Below are 13,214 nucleotides of genomic sequence, written 5' to 3' on the forward strand. Positions count from 1 at the left end.
TCTTGTTTGATTTTAAGGACCATATGAAATGCTATGGACCGGTGTTTCATAGAATACTTATATACTAAATTTGAGTTGTAATCTTAGAATGCTTTTTTCTTTTGTCCCTAGCATTTCTTTAAAACACATTCGTCCAAATTAACCAATCTGGATGTACAAATTTTGCACGTCGGATTGAATGCACGTCTACAAGAATCTTTATAGGAATAAGATTGAATAAAACTTCCTTAAGAAATAAGTGAACCAAAAAACTAAGGCGTCAAATAGCAACAAAAGTTACAAAACTTTTGCTTACTTTTTCAAGTACAACAGTCCACAAAACACAGCAAAGATACAACACGTATTGAACTGTTGAAGCAGTATCAATGTTGGTTTAAGTTCAACATACTCAACAGTGCTGCTTAATATACTCAACTGCCATGTTCACTTGGATTTCCTTCTACAAATTTCATGTTAACAAACGCCATTTTTTCTCTAATCTTGAACGAGAAATTTCATCTTAATTATGAGTTATCATAAAGATAAAACTAACTGACAAAGTACATGCTTATAAAAAATAAGTAGTCCTGCAGGTGCAATGGAAATGAAAACTGTAACATCTTCAACATATCGTTGGTGAGATATGAGAGGATGCACTTATAGAGGTAGTTCACCACTATCAGCAATCACAACCTTGCTCTTGGGAGTGCCACTTTGATTTCCTTCAGCTTCAATCTTGTAAACAACATCCATTCCCGAAAGCACCTTTCCAAAAACAACATGCCTTCCATCCAACCTATCGAACAGATATATACATTAATTAGTAAGCAAAAATGCAAAATTAATATCACAAATGACCAGTAAAATACTAAATAAACTCAATAATATACTCCCACCATTTCATAATGAGTGTCGTTTTAGGTGTTTACACACATATTAAGAAATGCAATGATTAAAAGAAAGAGAATGGTTATTTTACCAAATTATCCTTGTTAACTATTGGTTAGTTTTAAAAGTAATACTTTGGAAGTAGTGTGCAGAGTATTAATTGGAGGGTACAAGTGAAAAGAAAAAGTTATCATTGTATTGAAAACTGAAAGTGACATTCATTTTGAAACAAATTTTTTTGGCTAAAGCGAAACTCATTTTGAAACGGAGGGAGTATCTTATAGTCATGCTATACAATGATTCGCATCTCCATACTGGTTAAAGAAAATACATGCATACTGGTTAAAGAAAATACAGGTCTTCACAAATTGATGTATGTCATGTCATGATTATGGAAGAATTGATTATTATGACATGTAGATATCATTTTACTGCAGAGTCTAAACAAGTTCTTCTCTAATAAAAAATGAGGAAGTTCATCCCATCAAATAATACCAACAAGATTATGATCATGGATTGCTAACTTATTTGCACAACTATTCCCTTTCCGGTAAATATGAGACTGAACAATATTTAGATAATGCGTTAACAAATTTGAGTCAGGGTTTGCCAATGCACCTGATATTTCAAAAAAAGAAACTTTATTTGGAATTATTAAAAACATTACCTTTGGAACGGGTGTTATAATTTGCATTTGCACCTTTTGCCATTTTGTTCCCGATTACGTGATACATATGGTTTAAAAGAGGCCTCTTTCTCACTTATATCACACGTTGTCGTAGGTTGCTGAATTATCGAATTACCGCAATATCATCTTGCACCACTTATTATAAAAGAGGCCTCTTTCTCACCTACGCCACATTTTTTTTCTCAGATTATGTCATAGATTTTGATCAATTACGGAAACATGTAAAATGTTGGAATTTAGTTTCAAAATCGTGATTTTTTTTATTAATATACATATTACATAATGAAAAATTCTATGACATAATCCTTCGTCTTCTATTTTATTCTCTACACAGTATACTCATGTGTTTTATAAGAAAATTGTTATTTCAAGCGAAACGTTATCTCGCGAATACATCGCGAGTGTGTATTCCACCCAGCCCCTTTTATTGACTTCTTCCTTTTCCAATTGACTTACCATGAATTGTGGAAAAGTTTTCATTGGTTCCTTTTTAATTCGCTATGCTCTCGTGATGGTTTTGTTCTCTTTATATAGCAATGCTGGTTTTATAAAAGAAATCATGATAACATTGGAAATTTCTATGACACGAGCTTGCGTCAAAACTGCATGCAGTGGACATATAGGTCCTAATTAGTTATCTACTCCTATCAACATCTATCAGAATATGCTTTAGTAAAATGGAAAAAAGGAGACTGTGCAGTAGCACATAACATTTGAACATGTGTTTTCTTTGGAATTAAATTATTGATGTAGAAAATAAAGATATAATTACCAGCTAGTTGTCACAGTTGTGATGAAAAATTGTGAACCATTGGTATCAGGACCAGCATTTGCCATTGATAAAAATCCTGTTGATACAGAAAATGACAAAAAAAAAAAAAAAATCAGCCCCATCAGAGATTCATTTGAACTTATGATTAGTAAACAACTAAAACAACATAGACAGATAGAACATTTACCTGGACCAGTGTGCTTTAGCTTGAAGTTCTCATCTGCAAACTTCTCTCCGTAAATTGATTCTCCGCCCATTCCATTGCCATGTGTAAAATCACCTCCTTGGATCATAAAGCTAGGGATAATCCTATGGAATGAGCTACCTTTGTAATGAAGAGGCTTTCCAGATTTACCGGTCCCCTTTTCCCCTAATAATTCGATACAAATGAAAGCAAAAATGAAAAATTAATTCCATAATATATTTCAATTTGTAAGATGAACAAAAACACCTCATAAGCTCAGACAGTGATATCAGTATATTAAATGTTATTAGGAAATGGATGAAATGTTAGGAAAACATGAGTGAAAAGAAGCAAAATAACGGCATATAATCCACCTGATAGACTTAAATATGTGTTCACAAGTAGACACCTATCCAGTTACAAGCCAACTGATAGTCATCGGTTCTTAAATCGAGTAAATTTATTTATTCACTCATTTTTCTATTACGCTTGATGATGCACATAGAAAATGATTTAAACAAATACTTTGAGCATATGATAAAATAAAATACACAGTAGCAGCAGAAACAAGCTCACCTGTGCAAAGAGCTCGGAAGTTTTCTGCAAAAGGGTACATCAAAACAAGGCTTTAGATAAAGCTAAAGATGTAATCTAAGCACCAACAATATACAGAGATTTTGAAAACCTTACCTGCGGTTTTTGGAACTGTCTTCCCAAAAAGACCTATTACAATACGACCTGGGCAGACAAGAATCACAACATCAGAACCCATTACATACCAAAATAGTTTGAATTCTCAGTTGGTTCTCTCAAGAATTTCCCTCATTTCACATTACTAACTCGCGTTTTTTCGTTTACATAATAACTTCTAACAAATTCTTATAATTTACAATTTTCATATGAATTCCTTAATTAGAAGAACTAGCCTATATAAACGCACACTTTTCATTTTAGCTGATAACAAATTTATTGGGTAAACAGTCATTTTGTCTCAAGATATATCAAAATTGCAAATACACCATTGAATTGAGATTTCAAAGGATTTTAAAAGACAATTTTATTATAAAAAAATCTCATGGTATTCAATCAAGACTTTTATAAAATATAAATAAATCTTGTGGTATTCAATCAAGAGAATCAAGACTTTTTATTAAAGGCAACGAAATTCGGTGGTATTCAATTGAGATTCCTCACAACTTAAAAAATGTCTATTGGTATTCAAAAATATAATGATTTTAATGGATTCTTTTGTATAATGGATTTTGTGAGACTTTCTAGTTAAAAATACACATAATACACTCTTTCAACAATCTCACTAAAAACCTTGAGACTTTTCATACTTTCTCAAAGACTTTTTTTACCTTCAGACAATTGATTGCCAAGATTTGTTTCTTTACTTTTCACCACGAGCTGCTGCTATTTTTCGTGCTACTGCGTTACAGTTTTCTGATATACTCTCATAAGATATCATGTCTCATATGTATGCCATTTTTCTCTATTGTGCTATTTTGTTACGTATTCAGTGAATATATGACATTTTTCATTAACTTAACAAATTTCTTTGTATCATTAATAGGTTATGTGTTTTTAGCTATATTATATTGAAGTGTGTGATATCCTCTACAAAATTTTACAACCTTCAAAATGAAAAAAAATAAATAAATATCAATTTCCAGTATTGGTCTTAAAGAATGCAATTGAGAAGATATGTGGTACTTTTGAAAATGAAAAAAAATAAATAAATATCAATTTCCAGTATTGGTCTTAAAGAATGCAATTGAGAAGATATGTGGTACTTTTGAAGCAGAGTTCATAATTTTTAAATTAACACATCCATTTCTAAAATTTTTTTGAATCCTATAAAATCTCATGAATCCATAAAAGTCCTTCCAAATCTTATGATATAATCCTTTGAAATCCAAATTACAAATCTTGATAGTCTTTTAAAATCTTAAAAGTCATTAAAATCTTGCACAATCTTTTAAAATCCACAAGACTTTTTATAAAAAAATTGTCTCTTAAAATCCTAATCCAATACACCCCCCTAAATGTCTCTTTTGTTTGCAATTAACCAAATTGACTAACGAAATAACACATTTCCAAAATGACTAACTAAAGAGAAACTCGAGGATGTATTTGCAATCTCGACACAATCATAAACTATATTGGCGGTGTCTGACACATTCAGAGACCAAAATGACCATTGAGGTTAAAATCCAACACAAAATAATGATCTTAATAATTGATCAAATGCATAATAGATTGTTAAGCTTAAAAACCTGCATCCTTCCCATCAATCTGAACATCAAAATAAACCTTGTTTGTCACTTCCTTCAAATCCTCTTTCGCCTTCTTTGCCTGCATTAATTCACACAAAATTAACAACAAACAAAAAAATCAAAACAAAATTTTCACCAAACACAATTACAAATTCATAATATCTAATCATCATATATCATAATTAAATCTCGATCTTAATCTAAATTAAGAACTAATTCCGTGATATTAGAATAATTACAAAACTGAGATCAGATCAAGATAAAGAAAAAATGAAAACCTGGATAAGAGATAGGGTTCCGAAGAGGAACAGTGATAAGAGAAGCAACGACGTCGTTTTTGCCATCGGTTTGTTTTGCTTCGCTTTGTTCTATGATCGATCTCAGTGTTCGGTGTTAGAGTGACTGACTCAGTATATGTGTGACGCGAGTAATGAATGCGTCAGTGTATGTATGTAGGAGATTCTGTTTGCGTGGTTTGGACTAATGGGAGTGTGACACGTAAGTATTAGTTTTACCTAATTGGTTGATTAATTGGGCCTTGTTCGTAAACCCTCTTCTTAGATAATTTTACTTTTCCTTCTTACAACGTTGCTCATTCTCACCCCCAAACTTCTAAAATTAACCTCAGCGCAAGTTAACTTTTGCTTGGTACCCGGCGTAAGTTAACTTGCGTTGATTTCAGATCTGCTACCAGAACAGCAATTCTGACATAATTGTTTTTTTTTTTTTGTAAGCATCTAAACACTTGAACGTGCATTCTTCATAATGCAAATTATTGAGTACCACTACATTCATTCTTTCAATCATTCAATCAAATTGTTCGTTCAATCAAAATCAAAATAAAAAATCAATCCAAACATTTAAACAAGTGTTCATTCAATCAAACATTTCTAAAAGTAATTCCAAAATCGAATTGCTCATTCAATCAAACATTTAAACCAAAAAAAAGGTAATGCAAAAGGATCATAAGCACTTATTTGTAATTGAAGTAGAAGTAGAAGTTGATTTGTTTGAGTTTGATGAAATACACACTTGGAGGGAGAAAATTCGATTTGCTTGGCTTTTGAAATACAATGGCAGAAGTTGTTGTTGTTCTGATGTAAATTAGAACACACCGTGAATTAACTTCCGCTTGTACCAAGCAGAAGTTAAGTACCACTTAAGTTCAACACAAGTTAACTCACGTTGGGTACCGAGCTGAAGTGAACTTACGTTGAGGTTAATTTTGGATGTTTGGGATGGGAATGAACAATTTTGAAAGGGAGAAGAGTGAAATTCCTTCTTAGATCCTCTGGGCCATTTGAGTTATCAAATACTCAATCATGTCCCATTAGGAAGAGAAAATTCAATTTTTAGATTCATTCAATAAATGACGTATCTAATTTTAATATAGTTAAATACATCATTTATTAAATAAACCTAAAAGTAAACATTTTTAATAATAGATACCAGAATAGTAAAGGAATCGTTCCGCATAATCAAGTTCGATTCTTATGTGGAACAATTCTTCGTCATATTATCCTTACCTCATGGGCGAACTCCAGATAATCATGGCCTTTTTTCCTTGAGAACTGGAGGGTTATCTAATATTATTATTTTTTTAATTTAAAGGATGGTTGATTTAACTTTTGGAAGGGGTAAAACTGATTTTAGAGAAATTTGATGATTCAACTCAAAACATATGAAAAATTAGGGTGTGTATGGATGAAACCAGATGAAGTTTGTGTTTAATTATGTTTTTGAATTTATATTGAATTATGTTGTTGAAATTGGTTTGGTTGAGTTATGTTGTTGTTGAGGTATGATGTTATTTTTTATTTTTGAAGGAGTGTAATGTGATTTAATGGCATGTTATTTTGAGTTCAGTGTTTTGAATGCTTTGGATTCTATAATTAGAAAAAGTCAAAATATACAGGTCGACCTAGAAGGTGAAATAATGATTTTGGCCAAATAGAAAAATATTAAATTAAATTAAATCTACTAAATTCATGTACATGTCTTGCTACACTTGTCAATGTGATATGTATAGTAGATGTGAGAGATGGCGTGCAAATGCAATCACTGATCTGCAAATGTGCAGATTAAGCCATCTATTTAAAATCGAATGTTTTTGCTTCAATCATAGAAAAAAGCTTATACTATATTTTTTTTTTTTGGTGGAAATCAACTCTCGTTTTGGTGGAAATACTATATTAGTACTAAGTTTACGCTTATATTACAAAGATGCAGATTAATACTTATCGTCTCAATATATCGATTCGTTCCCAAAGACAACTAACCCCACCTCTCAAAAAAAAAAAAAAAAGACAACTAACTCTAGATTATGGATAACTTGAAACTTCAAAAGAAATAAAAAATATACTCCTTATTACTTTATAATGAAATTATACTTTAGATTTAGATTTGGATTTGAGTTTTCTAAAATGAAAAATATACTTTAGAATGGAAATAAAAAGTTATTATTGTTAATTAATTAAAAATGTGATTCTTTTTTTACTCAATTAAAATATGATTATTATCAATGTCAATTTTCATAGGAGCCAAATGGTTATAGTCAAAAATAATATAAAAATGTAAATAACATTAAAATGCCAACTTAAAAAGAAATGAGAGGACCGTAAATCTAGATAATTTAAACATATTTTCTATATAAAAAAAGTCATAAATTTGTACATAGAAAAAAGTCCATAGAATTTATGTCTAACGGTTCACGTACGGTCCCAACCCCCAGTCATATGAGATCATGACCATAAGTACTATACCATATATGATATAGTCTACCTAACTTAAAACTAGCCTTTTCTTTTTCTTTTTGACTAAACATTATCTATCATTTATGATCTTGATAGAAATTATTTTCACAACCAAGTAGCATCATGTTTTCATGTTACTTTCAATGAAGAGATATTCAGATAATTGTGTACATAAGTAATATCCTTTATCGGTTCTTTGGATCAATTTGAGACTGTGTTTTTCATATTATAATAATCAATGGAAAAAGAATCATGCCACAAATCTCAAGCATCCGAGGGAGCTAAACATGAAGATTCAAATGAGAACCAACAAGATCAACTCAACAACATTCCTTATGGGGTCAACATTTCAAATGATGTTTGGTCTTGCATCGTTGTGATAGTAGTGGTATATTGGCTCATTGGTTAGTACATGCTAAACTTCATTACTTTCTTCGTTAAAACTTTAGAGTCGGTTCATTTCATTTTTTTAATTCGGTATCTGACTTAAAAACTGACTAATTTGAGGAGTCCAATCCGACCTCCAATTTATTTTAATATCTTCTTACGATAAGACTTCATGAAAGTTTTTTAAATTAATATGAAAGTTTTTGAAAATTTTAAAAATATGTTTTTAGTTACTATAAAATATAATTTAGTTCATCTTAATCTCTATAAAAAAATTATCAATTCTTGGTCAATCTTTTTATAAAATTTAGAGCAAAAATCTCGATACATTGTTTTCAGCGATTTTGAAAATGTTGTCCTTATATTGTGGGAAATTGTCGTCAAATGGATTCCATGTTGTCCTTATAATTGTTCTAACATGTTTGAATGTTTTAGAATCTCTTCTTCGGAAAGGTAAGAAAAGTAACTTTCAAGCATTTTTCATCACCTTCCCACATTTTTTTTTTTCCTTCCAAATTCTACTTATTATCCTCTCATTCACTCTCATAACTTCAGATTCTTGTATAATGAAATATTCTATAACTTCCAATTTGTTAAACATGTTAATGAATATTCTATTAATTCTCCAATATTATATACTAACAGCTTCTGTAACTCTGGTTGTTGGTGTCCATGGATCTGTTAATTTACAATTGGGACCTTACTCCTCAAGCTTGATAGAAATCAACTCAGTGTTAATACAATCTATCAAGGTATTTAATTAATATTTCAACATTTTCTTATTGTATTTCTTACCAATTTAGATGTTTGTGGTGCTGTTATTTTTCTTTATAATTCAGTGTAATGTGTCGTGTCCGACACCGGGACACGCTTAATCCGATGAGTGTTTGTGCTTCATATATTTAATAATCTTTTATGACTCATTAACAGATGGAACAAAATAATAAGCCAAAACCTGGTCTAATGCTTTATGGATTTGATTATCCTCCTCCACTAGATGTTAAAATAAATTGGACTGAGATGTATGATGCAACTATACCAGCAAAATCTCAAGAGGCATGTTCCACTTTTGTAGTATTTATTTTATTTTATTGTATGTTGTATTTTGATTTGAATTTTGGATTTAGAGGTTTCTATATTCTTATAAATGTATTTCATTTGATTTTGCAGGAATGGATATTCTACTTGAATAAAGATTCCCAATTAAATATTTTTTACAATGTTAAGTCCTTAGGTGCATCATTATTCCTTGTCATTGCTAAAGGTACACTTTGTATTTTATTTTTTACATCACAATTTATGATCCATTATGCCCAGTTGCCCACATTAGCAATTTTACATACCTTTATGATTCATTGACATTGTAAAAACAATAATGATACACTGACACTTACACTTTGTACACCCGCACAACACTTGGTTAATCACCTAAAACATATAGCTAATTCAGTTTAGTAGATGGTTAATTCAATTCACAATCAAAATTGTGGTTAACTCAACTGCATGAATTGACTACAATTTTCATCGTGGATTAGATTTTTTTTTAAGGGTTCAACGTAAATTGAATTAACCATATATTTAACTGAATTAACAATATTTTTGTACGTGATTAACTAAGTGTCGCAGGTGTATGAAAAAATAGGTGTCCATGAAACATTCATGTTGCAAAAAATTATGGTGAAATACAACTGATTACGATCGCAATGCAGTCGCAGAGACATCAAGAACCTTGATGCAGATGAGCAGATCCATAATCTCAGACATTTCTGAGAAACCTTTCATGTATTCTTTCATCTATTGGATGTGGACACATTGTGCTTGCTAATTTTTACATAAACGCAGGTAGAGAAAGCCTAATTAAGTGGAAAGAGGATCCATCATTCCCTAATGCAACATTGTATTGGAATAATATCTATGGTATAGTTACTTATAAAATAGTGTTCTTTCTCTCATGCTAAACTTTGTTTTGATGTTATCATTCATATTTATTTATTTATTTTACTTACAGGAAGTGGAAGTATCTTACAGAAAATATCACATTCATCTACTTACTATGTGGCTATTGGAAATATGAAACCTCAAAATGTAAAGGTGATTTATGAAAACAATCAACACTCCACTCACATAAATATTAATACTCTTATTCAACATCATATGGTATTTATGAAGCACGGACACACCTCAGATTAGGTGTGTTTCAGTATCGGACATGCGTCGGTGTCCAACACCGACACGGCACCTATGATTATAATGAATTATGTCATTTTCTCAAATTATTATTCATATCGGTGTGTCAGTGTCCGTGTTATGTTGGTGCCCATGTCTGTGTTCGTGTTTCATAGTATTACACTATAGCATACAATGCACAATCTATTTTCATTATGAAGTAATAGTAAATTAAGATGTATATACTTATTGTAAGGACGTTTTTTAACTAGTTGCACATCAATATTTTTTTTTTGAGAGGAGTTGAACATCAATATTAAAGAGTTGTGATATAAATTATGTTATAGTACTTTATAGTAATATTAAAGTGATTATCATTATTTTTCAATTTTATTGTATAATCAGGTAGAGTTGAAATTCATTGTAAATGCACTTCTCTACAATACAACTGGGTCTTATCAAAAATGTTCTCTGGATAATGGTTTATGTAGATTAAACCCTGCTCTTTCAGCAAACATAGCACTATTAACAACTCCTGGTCCTATTGAGGTAAATAGAGCTATATATCTTTCTTATCACTTTTATTTTGTTATTCTAAATGTTAGCATATGCTTTATATAACTAGTCCATCTTTCAGGGTGCTTCAAAAAATGAATGGTTTGATGTGAATATTTCTTATGAACCAAGATGGATCATATATTTTGCAGGATTAGGTAACACAAACTTTTTGCTTTTTGAAAATAATTTAATTTATAAATATACTTAACCAAATTAGTGAATAACATATTTCATTACATTATGCAATAAATATAGGTGTGTTAATTGTGCAAATCTTATTCTCCATAAAATTCTACAAAACGTTCCGAACCAACGATGAAGAAAATGCAAGGTTCGAACAAGTGGAAGTAATTTCAGAACGAGCTCCATTATTGTCTAGAAAAGATGGTGATAATTCAAGCTGGTGCTCATCTTATAATTCATTCTCTAGTGAAAATTCTGATGAAGAAAAGCCAATAATTGAAGGGGAAACAAGTAATCTTCAATGTTTGTGTGTTATTTGCTTTGATGCCTCAAGGGATTGCTTTTTTCTTCCATGTGGCCATTTTGCAACATGCTTTGCGTGTGGAACAAGGTAAAACACTTTTTTTTTTTTATTTCTTTAATTTATTTCAAGGTGACCTAAAAGATATCAATTAATATAGACTTATATATACTCCAATAATTTTTTTACACCAAGTGGTTCCAACACATGTTGCCTAAAACACAATTCATAGTTTTTTTTATTGAAAAATATATGTGCATAAATGAGAGTATTGCTTGTAAATTTGTACATACATATGCATATAAAATTTGAGAAAGTTTTGTGTACATTAATGTAGAGTTTAACGCCTATTATTTCTTTGTGTAGACTTGTTGAAGAAACTTGCAGTTGTCCCATTTGCAGAAGGAAATTGAAGAAAGTAAGAAAAATTTATATTGTGTAGTTGAGACAGAAATTTGAATGTTGAGGATGATCTTGAAAAATCGAGTTCTCTATGCAGAAATTCTAGCAAAATAGAATAGAATTCAGTGTGTCTAGAGAGAATTATAATTTTAAGAGAGAAATTTGTATTTCTTAAAATGATGGTTTGGTTCATTTCTTAGATGCTTTGGTGATATATAGGCATGAACCATTACAACAGAGAGCAATGGCAAAATGTAAATTAATATATTAAAATACCAATTATGTAATAGTCTTGCTTATTGATTGCAAGCATCGAACAATAAGTATTTTTTTTTGTTATCTTATCCACAAAAACTTGTGTGATATAAACAATCAATCATATTATCCTAAGGGTGCAAGAGTTATGATTTGTTCATAAACGTAACAGCGGTAACAGTTGATAGAAACAACAAATTAATGATATTGTTGAGATTAGAATCCATTAACCACTTTCTTATATACCCTCGAGATCAGTTCTACATATTCTAGTTACTGTAAATATTTTCATTTGTTGCTCATCATACAATATTTATTCTTAAATAACGACGAGAGATTTATTGTATTGTTTAAACGTTTGACTCGCCAATCACTTAATCCAATACGATAACATTATCGATCAGATGGTACATGTAACTGTTAAACCTAAGTATATCCCTAGAATTTCAAATATTTAACATGTGATTAACCTAAATCTAGATCTAAAAATCATTTTCCAATGTCAATCTAAAGTTTAAAGGATAAACACCGATATTCATGAATAACTAGATTATATATAATGTCATGATCAAAAGAAATACATCAAAGTTAGTTAATTACATCTAACTCCAACAAAAGAAAGATTTAGCTACTCATTGTAGCTTACGAGGGGTTGAGTAGCTCAACTGGGGTTCAAACCCGAACGAAGGAGAAAAAACTAATCTAATTACTAAATTTGTCATTAAAAAAACTACTTATGGCAGTTTTATAATGCATAATAAGAATATGCGACTAGATGAATTGTGTGTTTGAGTTGATTCCTCAAGCTCGAAGACTTGCTCCATCGTAATCTCTATGTGATTCGCTCTCCTTCTCTCTCTAGTTAGATGATTGTGAATGGAATGCTTAGAAACGGCAGTTGTTGGTCCTTATATAGTAAATGAGAGTTAATAGAATTTTTTTTATCAAGCTAAAAATTCATTCAAAAGCCAGGAGAGGCCTGAACCAAATACAAGCAGAGTTCAAAGAGTTCAAAACGAAAACAAACAGTTAAGCATCCTACAACCAACAGGGAGGGGGGAAGCAACTAATTCATCACAAGTCTAGTGAAGGGTAAGCCAAGACTATCACTAAAAAGAAGAGAGGAGATAAAAGGGGGTGGAAAAGGCCACCACTGAGTGGAATGTAAGGAAAGCCCTTGTCCATGCTTAGCCAACGCATCTGCCACCATGTTTCCCTCTCTAAGGGTGTGAACACATGTGCAGGAGATGCTTCTACAATATAGCATACAGTTGTGCCATCTTGCTCGCATATGCCAGGGGACTCCATGATCCTTCTTAAAAGCAGTGAAGACTTTTATGGAATCAGTTTCAAGGCAAATATTCATAAGATGCATGCTTTGAGCTTTCTCCAGAGCTACCATTCCTGCACAAAACTCAG

At 31.0% G+C, this 13,214-nt stretch overlaps 2 protein-coding genes across 4 annotated transcripts in view; one reads left to right on the forward strand and one right to left on the reverse strand.

Moving 5' to 3' along the window:
* Positions 1–5,210, reverse strand: part of LOC146939012 (peptidyl-prolyl cis-trans isomerase CYP20-1) — a 28,205-nt gene extending 22,995 nt beyond the window's left edge. The window contains exons 1-7 of one of the 2 annotated variants that reach the window (XM_085752834.1): positions 5,069–5,210; positions 4,791–4,869; positions 3,202–3,249; positions 3,088–3,111; positions 2,515–2,697; positions 2,328–2,403; positions 240–775 (exon numbers count right to left, since the gene is read on the reverse strand). In XM_085752834.1, the coding sequence (XP_085608960.1) occupies positions 637–775; positions 2,328–2,403; positions 2,515–2,697; positions 3,088–3,111; positions 3,202–3,249; positions 4,791–4,869; positions 5,069–5,134 (615 nt within the window). In that variant the 5' untranslated portion in view covers positions 5,135–5,210 and the 3' untranslated portion in view covers positions 240–636. Of the gene's footprint in view, positions 1–239; positions 776–2,327; positions 2,404–2,514; positions 2,698–3,087; positions 3,112–3,201; positions 3,250–4,790; positions 4,870–5,068 lie in introns of those variants that run through there. The other variant, XM_085752835.1, reaches the window with a different exon arrangement.
* Positions 5,211–7,649: 2,439 nt separating this feature from the next.
* LOC146939013 (E3 ubiquitin-protein ligase APD2-like) lies at positions 7,650–11,927 on the forward strand. 2 transcript variants are annotated; one of them, XM_085752837.1, is made up of 10 exons: positions 7,650–7,947; positions 8,576–8,682; positions 8,861–8,986; positions 9,101–9,194; positions 9,773–9,847; positions 9,939–10,021; positions 10,502–10,645; positions 10,734–10,809; positions 10,910–11,228; positions 11,505–11,927. In XM_085752837.1, exons 1-10 carry the CDS (start codon positions 7,782–7,784, stop codon positions 11,578–11,580), a joined length of 1,266 nt encoding a protein of 421 aa, XP_085608963.1. In that variant the 5' UTR covers positions 7,650–7,781; the 3' UTR covers positions 11,581–11,927. The 2 variants fall into 2 exon arrangements, with proteins under 2 accessions (XP_085608963.1, XP_085608962.1); XM_085752836.1 differs by lacking the exon at positions 7,650–7,947 and having other exon boundaries at positions 8,163–8,682.
* The last annotated feature ends 1,287 nt before the right edge of the window (positions 11,928–13,214 follow it).

Source organism: Medicago sativa, chromosome 3 (genome assembly GCF_051527215.1).
Source record: "Medicago sativa cultivar Bolivia chromosome 3, Bolivia_mono, whole genome shotgun sequence".
NCBI classification, from domain to species: domain Eukaryota; kingdom Viridiplantae; phylum Streptophyta; class Magnoliopsida; order Fabales; family Fabaceae; genus Medicago; species Medicago sativa.

Coding starts and splice junctions, on each gene's coding strand:
- LOC146939013 (XM_085752836.1), top strand. CDS start 8,281: ATGTTGTCCTTATATTGTGGGAAATTGTCGTCAAATGGATTCCATGTT. Junction 8,683..8,860: donor TGTTAATACAATCTATCAAG/GTATTTAATTAA, acceptor ACTCATTAACAG/ATGGAACAAAATAATAAGCC. Junction 11,229..11,504: donor TGCTTTGCGTGTGGAACAAG/GTAAAACACTTT, acceptor TTCTTTGTGTAG/ACTTGTTGAAGAAACTTGCA.